The following is a 16,569-nucleotide window of genomic DNA, read 5'->3' on the forward strand; positions in this document are numbered from 1 at the left end:
GGTTACTTTCAACCTTGGCCTAACTGTCAGGAGAGTTAATGGCGTGCAGTTTACCTTGCGGAGAAGATTGTGTTACAGAAACAAGGACAAGACCAGCTTGGCAGGATCGCAAGGGAAAGTTTTAATTTGTATCTCAACTGCAATTAAAAAAACAACTGGCATGGAGGCGGAGACTAGGAAAGACCTGTAATTTTTTATGGCTTGCTGTGCTTTTTAGTAAGAACTATTAGATGTTTACTTGTGTAACATATCACGTGCGTTCACAGGCCGCAGAACAGTTGCGTTTCATTTTAGAGGTCGTGTTTTGTTTACACGTGATCTACTTTCCTGATCCTGTGCCGTATATCCGCTTTCTAGTTAAGGACTTTTTTCTTTCGATCACAGAGAGGCTTATCGTGCAGCTTAGTGGTTTCCTGCATGGGCCCTGGCCCTGCTGGGGCTGTGGCGCCGAGGTCCCCAAGGACCCACGCGTGGGTCCCCTGGCCCTCGTGGTCGCAGGTCCTCCCGGAGAACTGTTAGGTGAAGCTGTTCCCCGTCACCCTCTTTTTGCAGGCCTAAGGTGGGCAGATGCTTGTTTTACTGCCCTGGTGTTTTCTTCTGCTTTCCCTGGAGAACTTGGGCAGTTTGGAGGTTGAATCCTTGCTTGCAGCACCGAAGGAGATGACCTGAAAGGCAGTCAGGGAGCACAGGGAGGTGGCTGCTATGGAGACGTCCCTGTCTGAGCGAAAACATCAGATTAGGCCCAAACTGACCTGTCCTCCAAAAATATTTCTTAAGATTAAATCCTTTTTAATTAAAGGGGGGCTTTGCTGGCCCCTCACTTTACTAGCCCCCAAAATAAGACAGTATGAAGCCACTCTTAGCTGTTAATGGGGACAACAGGCTCTGCACGGGTCTCACGTGCCATGGCTCCCCGATGCAGTTGCTAAACCTTTCATTGGGGCCACGATGAAGGAGCAGTTCGTTTCGCGGCGGCAGCCTGCGCGAGGCAGGACAAGCACAACGCAGGCCTTGCTGTGAGCACGTGCAGGCCGAGGGGCTGGGGCGGCCGCAGAGCAGCAGAACCGCGGGCAAGGAGCGCATCTGGCCGGGAAGCGAGAGGCTCCTGGCGACCGTCGGGAACCGCGCGTGGTCTCGCTGCAAGGTGCTGCAGGCCTGGGCTCTGTGCAGCCCACTTGCCTCGGTTTGTGGTTGTGCCGCTCATGCGGTCTGGGTCTTGCCTCTGCTCTCTTCTGCTTAATTTCTCTGGCTGCAGAAATAGCTGTGGGAAGAAGGGCGGTATTTCTGAAGGGCCACTCTGTAGATAGTGTAGCCTTTGCTGCAGCGAAGAGGAGATGATCTTAATTAACCCTTCCGGCGTGTTGCACAATGTTGTTTTTTTCCTATAGGTTTTAGGGATACTTTTTCTTGGAGGAGAAGCAACCTTACTGCAAATTAGTACAGACCATAGCCATCCTGTTTATAACGTAAGGCTTAAGTTTTTGTAAAGAAAAGATAAACAGAACTAAGAGTTCCTGCCTTCTTCCCCTCCTCAAATAAAATAAAAATCCAACATGCTGATTTGGGCTAGTTGTAACAGGAATATAACGAGGTACTAAAAAGTTAGAGCCCTGCGCTGCTCATGCTAATTAGTGTTGCTGTGGGGATAGTAGAAACAGGAATAAGCCTGTGTGTGAGTTAATCTCTAAGGGAAAAGGGTTTGGGTTCTGTTGGGTTTTGTTTTTGCCAAGCGCCGATGCTGCCTTCCTTGCCCTGCCCCTCCGCAGCGAAATGGCGGCTCCCCGCCACCCGCCCGCCTCGCGTTCCCCGCTTGCTGTTTCTCAGCCCCGTCCAGCTGACAGAGATTTCCTGGTGTCTGAAGGAAGCCCTCACGTTGCAGGCAGTTTCTTTAACCCCCTGAACGCTAACGCTGTAAAAACAGGCGGACAAAATTGTTTAGATCACTTCAATTACAGGAATACCCATAGGTGAAGGGTAGATACAGATCACTTTGCTGGGACGCGTTCATACGGAGGAAATGCACTTAATCCTTTGGAAATCACCTGACAGAAACACTGCTAAGGTCTGATTTACGGAGCAGTTGAAACATTGTCAAAGAAAGCAAATATTAAACGGAGGGAAGCAAACTGACAGCAATAGCGAGAATTTACCAGTCAGTAACAGTGTCTTTAATGGGGTTTGGTAATGGGCTAATTAATAGTAGGCCCAATGTGCTTTTGCATTTTTATCTTTGATTTCTAAATAAATTACCTCAAATTTGCAGATGACTGGTTGATGCATGCAGCCATCTCTACCACCTAGAGTCATTTTTAATAAACTGTTTTCCTGGGGATTACATAAGATATTTTATATATATATAATGTTCCATATATATTTGTATAGTATATACAATATTTGTATATCTGAGAACAGAGTGGAATTTATTTGTATGGATAGGTGGTCTATATCCTGTCAAACAGCTTTTGGAAAAATGTTTTCTAGAAAGTTTCAGTGTTCGAGGAGACTTAGGGAGTTCCCTAACTAAGTGAGCAGAACTAGTGAAGAAGATTAGCATGTATAATTTTACTTTGGGGTATTTTATTTATACGACTAATATTATAATAGAATACACCTCCGTTTCTCATGTGCAGTTTTTTAAGAGTCTTTTTAAAAATACAGGAAACCTTTGGAGAAAACCTGCCAAAATTCTCTTAAGGCAGGAGCAGATTCCTTAGTGAGAATGCTAGACCTCATTCTGGCTTACCAAAAAGGATTGAAGTAGGCTTAATTGCAGCATGCTTCAACAGGAGGAAAATATCTGATTCCAAAGGACTATAATATAGCTGAAATACATGGAGAAAGCATCATCAGCTGTGAGTTGCAGTTAAACAACTCAAAAGGAACATAAGGCACAGTTGTCAATGGTATGTTTGTATAAGCATTGCAAGAAGCTTCAAGAGAAGTGACAGATTTCCTGTGCAATTGCAAATTGTGATGCTCTCAGAGCATGTGCTTTAGCCAAAAGCAATTTATTGGGTTCCATCTGGGGGCAGCAGTATGGAATTCAATCTTCTAATATAGCAAGAGATAAGATTTATGACCAAATTGTCCGTTCTGGCCCTAACTTCTGTTGAGCTGAAAACTTCCCTTTATTTTCTTTTTTTTTTTTTTTTTAAACTATTCTTTAGGAAAGGTAATTATGATTTTTTAAAATCCTGTAGTTTTTTAATACATTTAATACGTTCATTCATTTTTTGTGATGTGTGTAGTTCACTATTAGCTGTAGCTTTCCTTAACCTGCAATCAGAGAACTACTTTATACCTTTTCCCTCTCTCTGTGTATCTCCTATTCCCCGTTTCTTGGAGAGCATTTGGTCAGAGGCTTCCATATGCAACTTGAAATTTTACTAAGTTTTTTTCTTAAATGAACTGGCTAGGCATTTCAGACTGGCTGTTACAGAACCAAGCATAACTAAAATTCCCCAGTGCAAAGTTTTGACATTTTGTTTTGGCTAGTGTTGAGTGGTAAAAACAACTGTTATATAATCCTTTTGATGAGACTTTACAAGTGCATGCTCTCAGTTTTTGATAAAAGTTATTTTAAAGGTGGGGAAATAATACAAAAAAAAATTATGTGTAAATCTGCTATTCTGAATTGCAATCTTTTTATTTCCTTCAGCTGATATTTTGTACAAAATTTCCTCTACATGGCTGCTTTCTCTAACCACGTGTGTTTCATCTTCAGATCTCCGATGGTCAAGGGGATGAGCGGTCAGAGTCTCCCTATGAAAGCGCTGATGAAACCCAGACAGAAGTGTCTATATCTTCCAAAAAATCTGAGCGAGGAGCAGGAACAAAAAAAGAATATGTGTGTCAGGTGAGAGATGTTAGCTGGAGCAGTAAGCTGCAGGTTTTTTTGCTAGAAAAGTGCTTTTTTTAACATATATAAAGATGACAACATTAGGCCAGCTGCAGTTTTACAGCGTGTGTCTCATGGAAGAGATATGTCTTAGTGATGGGACCGCTGTACCAGTAAACCACAGTTCTTCATGCCATATTTTTTTTCCTCAACCTCAAATGAGTCATTTAGCCTTTCTGCTTTAGTTTCCAGATCTGTAAAATGAGCATAATCTGCCCCTCAGAATTAAGTGCACGGCTGTTGCTAGGGAACTAGTTAAATGATTGAGAGGAGCTGCTTGCTTATCTGTTAATGAAGAGGAGGAAGCACAATGCAGGGGGTTTAGGCTTCTGAGCGAGGCCCTGAGCGTAGCACAGACTGCAGTAATACTTGCACGGGGAGCAATATTTATACTGCGTGCTAACCGAAAGCTGAACACTTTCCCAAAAACTATTACAGGGGAATTCTTGGATTATGAAATTACAGCGCATCTGTGCAGATGAAATTGGTTTGCAGTGGACTAGGCAAGCAGTTCCATTTTCATTGCTTCTTGTGTATAGTGATAATGAGGTTATAGCTCTGTGTTGGCTAATGACTTAAATGCTGCCAGCATTATTGCTCAGCTCATTTTCAGTTATACATGTGTCACTGCTAACAGCTCAGACATGGAAGCATCTTTATGCTACTTAGAGTCATTTATTTTTTGCCAAAGAAAAGGAAAATAAGTGTGCTTTTTTTTATTAACCCTATCAGATGCATCAGCGTGCTGAGGGAAAAATTCTAAAAGCCTTTTTTCGTATTTGTTTTTCTGTCAAATCCTATTTATTCATGAACCATGGTTTTTGATATTTCCAGACATTGAATGGTTTTATTACCTGTTTTGGTTAGAAACAAGGGTACATTATGATGCTAGTAATATTATCATTCTTTCATTTGTTAGATGATGGTACAACAGTAAAGGGATATTGGGGAGAAATGAGAAGCTGTAAAGAAAATGTCTTTTTCACATGTGATTTTTTCTTTAACATTCAATGCCTTTGTGTTGTAAAAGCTTTGTGAAAAAACAGGTGATCTCCTACTGTGTGAAGGACTTTGCTATCGAGCTTTTCACGTGAGCTGCCTCGGGCTCTCTGGAAGACCAGCAGGAAAATTCATTTGTAGTGAATGTACATCAGGCAAGTTTGTTCATTTCTATTAATATATAAAAAGAAAAAAAAAAGAAGTTGTAGCTTTCCCATATTTTAATCTATGAAATCATCCTGAACAGAGTATGCATCTCTGAAAAAAAAAAAAAAAATAGTCATCTTTGGTGCCTGACAGGATGGGAGTTCATTGCCATTATTTGTGCCATGTCTTAGAAATCTCGCTCTGTTTCTAGTGCAAAGTCTCTTGCCATTTGAGTGTTTTTTTCTCTGAACTCCATTGCCTTCATAATTGCAGAATAGTTACAGATCTAAAGGCTGTCTCAAAAACCTAAGAAATCCTAGAAACAAGCAGAAGTAACAAATGCAGTTTTCTCAGTGCTTTTTAGTCTTTCATGTGTCTCTGTAAATCCTGCTTTTCCGATTAAAAAACTACCTTATTGCTATTAATTTTGCTTTGAAGCATGTAACAACTGTAAGTTCTGAATCTCAGAATGTTACATGTAAGATTTTCCCCTTCTTGCTCATAAGCCGAGTTCAGTGAACATGCAATCAACCTCTTGGAGACAGACTCTTTCAGAATAAGTCCGAAGAATCCAGAGATGCTTAGGGAATGTCTGTCCTGCTTTGTGGGCCTGCGTCAAATTGAACGATATCACAGACAATCCATAATTTATTTTATTGCTTTAAAAAAAATCCACATTTTTAGTTTTGATGCACTGAGGCTTGTAAATAAGAATGTAAAAGCAGATCAGGGAGGCTTTGGGCGTTGCATACTGTTTAACTGCAGTGATTTTGCACCATAGTTTTAGTTTATCCATATCTGAACAGAATGTTGTCTAAAGGTCTTATAAACAAAGTATTAAAGTAAATAGATCACTACCTCAAATAATAATTTGATTTTTATTTCCTAAACAACAACAAAACACAAGCCCAACCAAAAAAAAAAATTTAAATACACAGGGTTGGATGAAAGGAGAGTTTTTTATTTTTATTTTTATTTATTATTAAATGATTATTATCGTTTTTATCACTTTTACCCCTTAGGTGTGCATACCTGCTTTGTGTGTAAAGAGCGAAAGGCGGATGTGAAACGCTGCGTCGTGTCCCACTGTGGAAAATTCTACCACGAAGCCTGTGTGAAAAAATTTCACCTGACTGTGTTTGAAAACAGGGGTTTTCGATGTCCTCTCCACAGCTGCCTGAGTTGTCATGTTAGTAACCCTTCGCATCCGAGAGTTTCAAAAGGTAGTTTCATTTTTACATTCTTGTGACTGTTTATTGTATGCTAAGGTAAGGAAGCTGTTCATTTAGGGCCGTGTAATTGTAGTTTTTCAGGCACATGTATATTGTTAATTGGTTGCATTTTTTTTTGAATAAAATTGCATAATTATTGGTATTTGATATTATAGGTATTAAACTTGTTTGTGTTCTTTATCAAATGCCGTTAAGTAGTGTTCAGTTATCTCGATTTCATTCTCTGTGAGGAACTAGTATATGAGAATTAGTGAGAGGGAGGACAGTCAGAGTGAGGAGAATATACATGTGAATATACATGTATTTTATATTGTATGGTAGCAAGGCTCCTTGAATTTAAAGCTATTTGATGCTGTGCTTACTTTTAGCTTTGGAACATCTATAGACAAAACTGCCTGACCGCGGAGAGCTCCTTTATCCTGCTGTGCATAGTTAAGGCCTTCACATTTAAACACTCTTGTGCTTTAAGCTCAGTATAATTTGTGAGAAACGCGTGTTAATTCTGTATTCTTGCCGAATGAAATCGGCAAAAGCAGAAAAAAAAGTGGATAGATTTTGATGTGCGTGGATGCTCTCAGTAGATGCGATCCCGTTGAAGCGGTGGCTCGGCCCCGTTGGAGCACTAACCTGTGTGGCTTGTGCCTTGCCAGGCAAGATGATGCGCTGCGTTCGCTGCCCCGTCGCCTACCACTCCGGCGACGTCTGCATCGCCGCCGGCTGCGCCGTCATCGCCTCCAACAGCATCGTCTGCACCAACCACTTCACCGCCACCAAGGGCAAGAGTCACCACGCGCACGTCAACGTGAGCTGGTGCTTCGTGTGCTCCAAAGGTAGAGCCTGGACGCGGCAGCTCCACGCTTTACTCTGCAATTCCATTTTTACCTCGCTAAGCTGCTTAATGAAAAGTACTAGAAATGTGACGTGTTACATTAGGTTGCCTTAGGTATTGAAAAGGCTTCCTTAGCTATTGAAATAACTTCAGGTTATGCCCCAAGGTTTTGAGTATCTGCTCTTTGTAGACGTAATTGCTTAAAGAATATTTACAATTGAACGTTGTACAGCTACCAGAAGCTTGATTTAATTCTTTGCTAGAAAAACATACATGAAAATTACTTCTGGGTTCTTTTGCCAATGTAGTGATGCTTTCTGTGTTTCTTTATTGCTAATGCACAATATTAAATCATAGTTATTTTAAGAGATGCTTTTAGTTTAGCAGCCCACTGCATGTGGAACTTGTTTTAGCTGTTGCTGAAGCTACTGCTAATTAATGATATTTTATTTTATACTATATAATACATTTGTTACTCACAGAATGTAGAGTGCTGATTTAACACTAGAGGAGACCGTTTACATGATTTGCTAACAAATTAACATGCAGCCCAGCAACTCGTTAAGCTGCAGCTAACTTCCCACTTGGTAATTCATGAAACAAACTAATGATCTCATTCCCTGCCCCAAAGAAAATAGGTGCAATAGAGAAATCTGATGATAAGGGTTCATTTTTGTTGTGAAAATTTAGCATTTGGTGAAGTATTAATATTTATTAATCTATGTTAAATACACTATAGCTGTAGTTATTAAAACTAAGTATAATTTGTGGTGCACTGTTCTGGCTTTTTATTGTTAGCTAGCTTGTTAATTTGTGTAAATTACTAATCCAGGTCTGCCAGGCATTCTAATTAGGAAAGCTCTCCTGGCTTTTGAATACAACCAAATAATATGCATTTGTTGCAGGCCAGCATGTTTTTAACTGTATTTCTTTCCAACTGAACCTACAACATACGTGTCGTGCTGATTCAAACCTGGTTGAAATGCAAAACTTCTTTTTTTGTTGTCTTTATGGTTTTCCGTGTTTTTTCCCCCTTCAGGAGGCAGCTTGTTGTGCTGCGAGTCGTGTCCTGCGGCGTTTCACCCAGACTGCCTCAACATTGAAATGCCAGATGGGAGCTGGTACTGCAATGACTGCAGGGCAGGGAAGAAACTCCATTTCCAGGATATTATTTGGGTGAAGCTGGGAAATTACAGGTCTGATGAACAGTTTTATGTTGTTTAGTGTATAATAACATTGATGTGCTTTAATTAATGGTCACACCACCGACTGCTTGTGTAGGTCAGCCTGGCTGCACACACCTTTCACATTTCTCCTCCAAGCAAGGGACCCATCTCCCTTGCAGCTTTCCCTCTTTCCAGTTCACCTGAGAAAAACCTTCATCACTGCTCTCTGCCAGGGTGCTCCCCATACTGGCCTCCTTGTAGCCTTCTGACTTAGGCTGCTAGCGCGTGAGCCTTCAACCCTTTTCATTTCAGAGATCTTTTCCAGTAATTAAGCTCGTACACCTTGTAATTGGGTAAATTACTACCTACATGTCTGAGAGAGAAGTCACTGGTTGTGGGTGGTTTAGACCTCATTAAGATGTGAGCACGATAGAGGCGGGTGGGGTTTATAGCTGTTACAGTCTTTTGATCTTTGACAAGTGCACTAATTGCAGGCCTTGTTAAAGGTGTTGATTAGGTTAAGCAGATGCAAGGAGCTCCTGTGTGTGGGCTGCAAAACTCCTACAGGTCTGGGTGCAGGGCTTGCCAGCCCAGTCTGTTCTCTGTGGCTATTGAGTGGGGGAAGGAAAGGATTTTTAAATCTTTATTTTTATTTTTCTTTGGAGTATCTAAGTCTTGTTTTGATCCAAGCAATGTGTTTTTTTTTCACCTTACAGTAGAAGTAATAATCAATTGCTGCGGTTTAAGGTGATTTTATTAAGGCATTGCTTGCAGAAGGAGCTTGACTAAACTGCTGTGTTTTATTTGTACTTCTGTGCTAGATGGTGGCCTGCAGAAGTGTGCCATCCGAAAAACGTCCCCCCAAATATCCAGAAAATGAAGCACGAAATTGGAGAATTTCCTGTGTTTTTCTTTGGTTCTAAGGATTACTATTGGACACACCAAGCACGTGTGTTCCCGTATATGGAGGGAGACCGAGGAAGTAGATACCAAGGAATTAAAGGAATTGGAAAAGTCTTCAAAAACGGTACATAAAGTAAACAAAAATAATTTTATGATATGCACTCTTTGGTTTCTTCACGCATAGCTTTGGGCCTCTTTATACAGGTTCATTTTATTTAATAAAAAGTTGATCTTAATGTGCAGGATAGCGCTTACTAAACATAAACTCGGACTGAAAGTGATCTTTTGATGACTTGTAGAAGGCTCGCATCCATCTGAAGTTCTTTCTGCTCATTTTTGGCATTCTAGAAGGCCAAAAAATGAGAGTAACTGGAAGACAGAAAGAGCAGAGTTGATGCAATTGTGAAAGAGCATTAATGCTCCAGCAGCATTGTTTGCAATAGATAAATACGTAAATAAAATGTTCTACCCAGGAAATAGAAGATACTTCATTTGCAGTTCTGCCTCCTGGGGAATAATCCTCTTTCTAGCATTTCTGTTGATATCTTTTTTTAGCTTTGCAAGAAGCTGAAGCTCGGTTTCGAGAAATAAAGCTTCAGCGGGAAGCCAAAGAGACGCAAGAAAGTGAGCGGAAACCTCCCCCCTACAAGCACATTAAGGTAAGGTTTGAGAAGAGTGTGTTGGATCCTCCAAAGGTCTAAGCTAGCACTGAGGAGGTGAGCTAGTAAAGATGTGTGTCTTGGTAAATCTGCTAGGGCCACAAGACAATGAAATTTCAGTTCCATTTGAGCATCTAGTGTTGCAAAATCAGTTTAGTAACTACAGTGTAATAACATTTTTATTTATTAAATTCAGATTTTTAAAGTGATCTTTGAACTATTTTGATTTATCATCCAGGTGAACAAACCTTGTGGAAAGGTTCAGATATACACTGCAGACATTTCTGAGATTCCCAAGTGCAACTGCAAACCCACGGACGAAAACCCCTGTGGCTTCGATTCCGAGTGCCTCAATCGGATGCTGTTGTATGAGTGTCACCCGCAAGTCTGTCCAGCAGGAGAGCGGTGTCAAAACCAGTGCTTTACCAAGCGTCAGTACCCCGAGACCAAGATCATCAAAACCGATGGGAAAGGGTGGGGTCTGGTTGCTAAGAGGGACATTAAAAAGGTAGGAATCCTTCTTGCTTGGCGAGGAATGCAAAGCTTGTGCTGCCCTTTGTGGGCTCCGTGCATACTTTGCTAGTGACGCTTGTGTCCTTCAGGGAGAGTTTGTGAATGAGTATGTTGGTGAGCTGATCGATGAAGAGGAATGTATGGCAAGGATCAAATACGCACATGAGAATGACATTACTCACTTCTATATGCTCACTATTGATAAGGTAAAGCATTTTGAATTGTATTTTGTCATTTAATTGTAACATAATCTTTTTTACTGCCTTTTGATTGCTGTGGTAGGGCCCTCAATTATGTGTGTTGTGCCATAGTTTCATATATTCCCAGTGTTGTATCTTTTCCGTCTGCTTGATCCATTCTATATAGGCATAAATGTATAGGTATGTACAGATGTTGCATTAGTTCTCTTTCATGTAAGGAAGCATGCGTTGAGGTCTATAAAATTTGCTTTGCTTCTTGAAATACAGCCCAGCAGAAGTATTTATCTGCCTAGCCTTAAGAGAAAGTTTGAATTTTTGTGAAATAGTAAGGATGCAGTTTCTGAAACAATTATTGCAATTACTGTTAGCAATCCTTTTACAAAAAAAATAAATTTAAATTTCATTTGAGAGTAGACAGAAAAAGTGTTGTGAGACTGTATCCAATTTGGGGCATTAAAGGTGCTCAGCTACCTGTCCCTTCGTTTTTAGCAAAACTAGGGTTCAGCTTTTGTAGAAGCCCTTTCACATCCACGTTAGGAGCCAGCTGGACCCCACAAATCACTTCTGGCCAATGCAGCAAGTTAGTCTGGGTCTTGTGGTTCTTGATGCAGCTCACCCTCCCAAGAGATACAGAGGAGCAAAAAATATCCCCAAGCAAATTGGAGCTGTCAGTTCTGCCTATTTCTTGCAATCTGAACCACCTTCCCCGAGCTGAATCTCCGCGCTGCTGCCGTCCCTTGTAGCCAGGAGCTGCGTTTATCGCCCACCGCCTCGGCTGCTGAACGGCCCCGCAGCGTTGGCCGTTAGATAGGCCAACAGAACTGGAATTTGTCTCCTGCTGCAGTTAATCAGTGACTGCTGTGATTTTTGAAAAACGCCCGTGCTGCTACTTGAGCTGTGCAGGCAGTTACTGTGTGTGTAAGTGGCCTCCTGGGGCAACTTACTGGGCATCTGCCCAGGCAGTCACTGAGCCAATGCGTGTGTCGCGGCGTGACAGCCGTGCACATGTACTGTAAGCTTAGACCAGGAGGAGCCTTTAAAATACCTTTTTTTCCATATAAGATACTTCTGAAACAGCCCTAGGTTGCAAAAATCAAAATAATTTGCAACTGTACAATTTATCATTCGTCATCTACTGTTCAACCTTTCAAATGAGCTGTAAAGCAAGAGCTCAAAAGCTCAAAGAAGGACGTTGTATTTTTCACAAATAAGCAAAATTTTCCTAACCAGCCCTGCAAAGAATCATAGTTTCAAATTTTCCGACTATTTCAGGATTTTTTGGGGTTTGGTCTGGTATGTTTGAAATAAAAATTAAAGCGCAATTGTGTGCAGGGATGGGATTTTTTTTTTATTTTTTAGCTGACTAAGAGCTTGTTTTTCTTTAAACTAGGCTGGTTTAGGGAAGGAAAGCTGTTGAGAAACTGCAACTAATTACACAGTGACTTGGGAAATGCCATAGGGCACAGTATTTGTAAATGCATAGCACCCTTTTTGAGCACAGCGTAAAAGCTAAATGGACTGAGCTCAAGTTTTGAGGCCTTCTGGAGGGAAGGGGCCTCTCCAGCATCTCCCACCCCGGTGCTCACAAGGACATTCATCCTGCCACGTGGCTGAGATGGTCCTGGGAAAACGTGAGCGAGATGAGAAGTATTGACTTGGGAGTGTCCCCCTGGAGCCCCGCGGGACGCTACGGTTTTCAATACAACATGTGCCGTGCAGCTTGCTCCTGTGCCCCTGGGAGCGTCACCACGTCTGCTTTGAATGCAGCTACTCAAATAATTTATGAAAAACTGTTTTTGTGAGGGCAAGAAATATTCATTCTGTTGCTGGTTTCATCTCCAGGACCGGATTATTGATGCTGGCCCCAAAGGAAACTATTCCCGTTTTATGAATCACAGCTGCCAACCAAACTGCGAGACTCTCAAGTGGACGGTGCACGGAGACACTCGGGTCGGCCTGTTTGCTGTGTGTGATATTCCTGCAGGTGTGTAAGCTTATCCACTAAATGAAACAACCATTTGTGTGGTTAATGAGTCAAAGAGTCATGATTCAGCTGATTCAGTGAATGATTTCTGCACAGTTCTGCACACAGAGGATGCTTTGCAATCTTCCTTTTCCTGTAGTGTTTGCTGGTAGTGAGTTTCCTAATAATGAGACCTGAGGCAGCTCTCTATTGCCTGCTTATAAGGGAATCTCAAGAGCCTTAGTTGTATCTGTGTATTCCTGTTGTGTTGTCTGGCAAAAGAATAAAATAGAGATTTTTCTTTAAAGGTTTCAAACAATTTTTCTGCAACTTTTTTTTTTTTTCCTTCAAGCGAAGATAACTTGAGTGGGTGAAGGACCGTATTTCAAAATACATGTATTCTGATTTGTGTTTTTTTGTGTGTGCGTGTAGACCAGCAACATGCAGAGTTTTATGAAGCCAGATCAGTTTATGTGCGTATGCATAAGACATTTTATTAGTCATTGCCTGTGCTTGTGAGCTGTGAAAAGGGGAACCCTACGAGTAGCAAATACTGACTGAGCCAGAAGACAGATGGTGAAACCTTTATTTGGGTGTAATAATCTTGGAAGGCTTCCTTACCTTGTCCTTCAGCTTCAGTAAAAGAGCATGTTTTATCTCTCACTTAGGGACAGAGCTCACTTTTAATTACAACCTTGACTGTCTGGGCAATGAAAAAACAGTCTGCAAATGTGGTGCCCCAAACTGCAGTGGATTTCTTGGGGACAGACCAAAGGTAAGTAGCGTATCAAGAGACTATGACTGAGTCTTGTCAGACCACTAGCTTTGTGTTTCTTTTGGGCTATGCGGGGGCAGATCAGTTTTATGTTGATAGGGGCAGCTACAGCAAATGCAGCCACCTTCTCCTTTGATGTCAGAGCTGCTTTTCTCCATCCTCTCCTGTGGCAAATTAATGACCATAGGTCCCAAATTAGAAATATTGCTAGCTCTAGGCACTAGCTTTTGGAATCGAGCATAAAGAAGAGACTGCAAAGGGAATAACCCTTTATTCGATCCCAGGCCCCTCTGAAGTGGGATTGAGGGGAAGGGCTCTGGCAGGCACAGAACTGAATGTTTATTGAGTGAATCCTACCCCGCAGAGCCAAACTGTAACCAGTGAGGCTCCTCTGCCATTGCCATTGTGTGTCCCCCATCCGGGTGTTAAAATGCTCACTGGATTTGTTAAAGATCTTTCAGCTGGAATTGAACTGGAGGACAACAAAAAAAAAGTTTTGAAATCTATATGTAAAGAAGAAAGATGTCAAATGCTATCGAGAAATGGCCTCTATAATTCCTGTCAGCTTAATTTAAAAGCTGTAATCCAACAGGAGTTGATGGCTCTTCCTGAAGAGCCGGCATAGGCAGCAAGGGAGACTACAGGCACATTCCCAAGAGAGAAGGGTCTCACTAGTGGCTATAGAAAGGCTGCATCCCAAGATGTCCTTCACAGTGCTCAGTATCAGATGCTGCAGAAGGTGGATTTACAATCTCCAGGGTAGCTGTTTTTCCTAACAGATAGGAGGCTTAAGTGGGATTTCACACAAGCTTGTGATCAATTTAGGCAGAAAGCTATGAAAAAAGCAAAATGTTACAGCTCAGTTTTGCAGGACTGTTTGTACTGGTAGAAGGAATGGGCTAATTTTAAAGAAAGTGGGTAGTAATTACTGGGGTGAGAAGGTGGGAGAAGATGGTTGAGGTGCTGAAAAAGCTCCCAGAATTAATTTTGTGTGACTCAGAGAAGGAAAGTTAAAGTGCAAGCAGCACAATATTAGGTGAAAATAGGGATATGGTTTGATTTGCTCTTTCTGGCTTTATGGGCACAGAGTTTCTGGAATGCAATACACAAATGCGAGAGAAAAGAGAGATACAGAAGTGCTTGTTGGTGCAAGAATAACTGGGGGTAAATTAACCACGAGTGAGTTGGATTGGAGACCTTTCTTTAGCCATAAGAAACAGGAAGAATTTTCCAATGGGGAGGAATTGTAAGGACAGAGCAGTACATTCAAGAGGATTTTTTTAAAGGGTCATTGTGTTTCCCATCCATATGGACAGATAGGCACGATAAGGCCTTGGGCAGGTCTCTACCAAACGAATTTTTTGCCTGTGCGTGCTGTCTGCCAGCCAGGCCAGCAGTTTTGCTATTTGTGTAGTATCTTTCTGCTGCAAAAACGGGCATTTACAGATATGCAACTTCCTCTCTTAGAATTCTTCCACTAATGCCTCAGAAGAAAAAGGCAAAAAGACCAAAAAGAGAACAAGGAGACGCAGAATGAAAAACGAGGGCAAGAAGGAATCTGAAGACGATTGTTTCCGTTGTGGCGATGGGGGCCAGCTGGTGCTGTGCGACAGGAAATCTTGTACTAAAGCCTATCATCTCTCCTGCCTTGGCTTGGTGAAACGTCCCTTTGGTGAGTAGGCTTGTTAAATAGAGAACTTGCAGGTACCTCATTCATTGCACTGGAAACTTCTTGAGAGTTTCTTTTCGAAAAGATTATTTTCCTGATGGTGAGAACTTCATTTCTGCCTAGTGTAGGAGCTGTCTTCGAGTGAGGAGACAGAATCAGGGCCTTTGTCCTGCCTCTCTGGTGAGAGGAGCCTTTGCTTTTAGGAAGGCACGTGGGTACATGCACGTCACCCAGTGGAGCACTGTAGCTCTGCAGTCCCGGGAAGTTGGTTGTATTTGCCAAGAAATGTGTGACACCAGTTGAGGTCAAGGTCCTTTTCTGGAAGAACAGCAGCAACATCTGCCATAAGGTCAGGAGGGCAGAAGAGAACCAGGCTGCAGTCGCTGATGCTGCAGGAGCTACCTGGTTTCAGAGACAAGTGAAATACTGACCAGGAAAAGACGTTGGGACAGAAAGGAGCATCAGTAGGTAGAGCACCTGAACTCCCTGGGAGCAAAACTGCAAACAGGCGAGCGGTGCAGGGGCAGGCAGCAGATCTCTGCCCTGCTGGGGATTCTCCTGGCCCCAGCTTGTACAAAATGCTCTGCACTCAGATCCCAGGAATTTCTACTGGCTTCATGTTGCTGCTGCGTGTAAATGAAGCAACTCCGAGTCAGCTACTCACTGCTGTCAGTTGTGCTCTGCAAGTAGGCTGCAGAGTCTGAACTTTTGAGATGAGCCACGGGAGTTGCTGTCTCATCTTCCTTTGATCAGGAGAGCCAGTATTTATTGTTCAGGTGCTAAAACACAGATCTTGTTTAAATGTTTGTGACTTCTCTTTTTCTCCTGGTAATTCTTTTATTATTATTGCTCACAGGAAAGTGGGAGTGTCCGTGGCACCACTGTGATGTTTGTGGCAAACCTTCCGTTTCCTTCTGCCACTTCTGCCCAAATTCTTTCTGCAAGGAACACCAAGATGGGACAGTACTAAATTCCATGTTAAATGGACAGTTATGCTGCTCTGAACACGTTCTTGGGGTAGAGTCTGTTGAGACTCAGAAGCCTGAGAAACCCCGCAAAAAACTGAACAAGTTGAAGCCTAAGAGAAAGCAGAGGAACAGATGGATGAGAGCTGAATGCAAATAGTAAAGGACTGCAGTTTCTACTGCCAACACTATCCTGTAGATAAGTTGTGAATATGACCAGGGAAGGACACAATTTTACATATATTCTGTAAAGGTTACGGGGGGGGGGGGGGGGTTTTTTTTTTTTTTTTTTTTATTCATACGCCTCAAAGTGGAATAAGAAAGAATAATATGATAAATGAAGATTGAGAGGTATGACTTTGTCATCCATTCCTTTTTGGCTTGTTCATGATGTCAAAATTTGGGATTTTTGTTTTGTTTTTTTGTTTTATAAATCCACTGAGCCAACCACAGCAGTCTCCTGCTGCTTCTGCACTGATAACGAACTGTGGCAAGCATAGTTCACGAGATTTCAGGACAAACCAAACTTATTTCTCAGCATTACAGTTACACTTGAATCGTTACGAATGTAAAAGGTTCCCTCCAGTGTTCTTCCAGATTGGAGGTAGGTTAAAAGCAAACCAGGTAGGCATAAAACATAGGTTTTGAGAT

The 16,569-nt window shown here is 41.9% G+C and overlaps 1 protein-coding gene and 1 non-coding gene across 3 annotated transcripts in view; both read left to right on the forward strand.

The window, feature by feature from the left end:
• Positions 1 to 16,139, forward strand: part of NSD2 (nuclear receptor binding SET domain protein 2) — a 97,353-nt gene extending 81,214 nt beyond the window's left edge. For both annotated transcript variants that reach the window (XM_026034071.1, XM_026034070.1), the window contains exons 11-23: positions 3,725 to 3,856; positions 4,929 to 5,052; positions 6,067 to 6,267; positions 6,927 to 7,106; positions 8,145 to 8,301; positions 9,093 to 9,298; positions 9,730 to 9,833; positions 10,072 to 10,341; positions 10,436 to 10,552; positions 12,389 to 12,530; positions 13,178 to 13,284; positions 14,752 to 14,956; positions 15,810 to 16,139. In XM_026034071.1, the coding sequence (XP_025889856.1) occupies positions 3,725 to 3,856; positions 4,929 to 5,052; positions 6,067 to 6,267; positions 6,927 to 7,106; positions 8,145 to 8,301; positions 9,093 to 9,298; positions 9,730 to 9,833; positions 10,072 to 10,341; positions 10,436 to 10,552; positions 12,389 to 12,530; positions 13,178 to 13,284; positions 14,752 to 14,956; positions 15,810 to 16,078 (2,214 nt within the window). In that variant the 3' untranslated portion in view covers positions 16,079 to 16,139. The remainder of the gene's footprint in view (positions 1 to 3,724; positions 3,857 to 4,928; positions 5,053 to 6,066; positions 6,268 to 6,926; positions 7,107 to 8,144; positions 8,302 to 9,092; positions 9,299 to 9,729; positions 9,834 to 10,071; positions 10,342 to 10,435; positions 10,553 to 12,388; positions 12,531 to 13,177; positions 13,285 to 14,751; positions 14,957 to 15,809) is intronic.
• On the forward strand, positions 12,125 to 12,253 carry LOC112943120. Its single transcript, XR_003248530.1, has one exon.
• Positions 16,140 to 16,569: the final 430 nt, after the last annotated feature.

Source organism: Nothoprocta perdicaria, unplaced genomic scaffold, assembly GCF_003342845.1.
Source record: "Nothoprocta perdicaria isolate Ctin4 unplaced genomic scaffold, notPer1 scaffold_14, whole genome shotgun sequence".
Classification (NCBI taxonomy): Eukaryota; Metazoa; Chordata; class Aves; order Tinamiformes; family Tinamidae; genus Nothoprocta; species Nothoprocta perdicaria.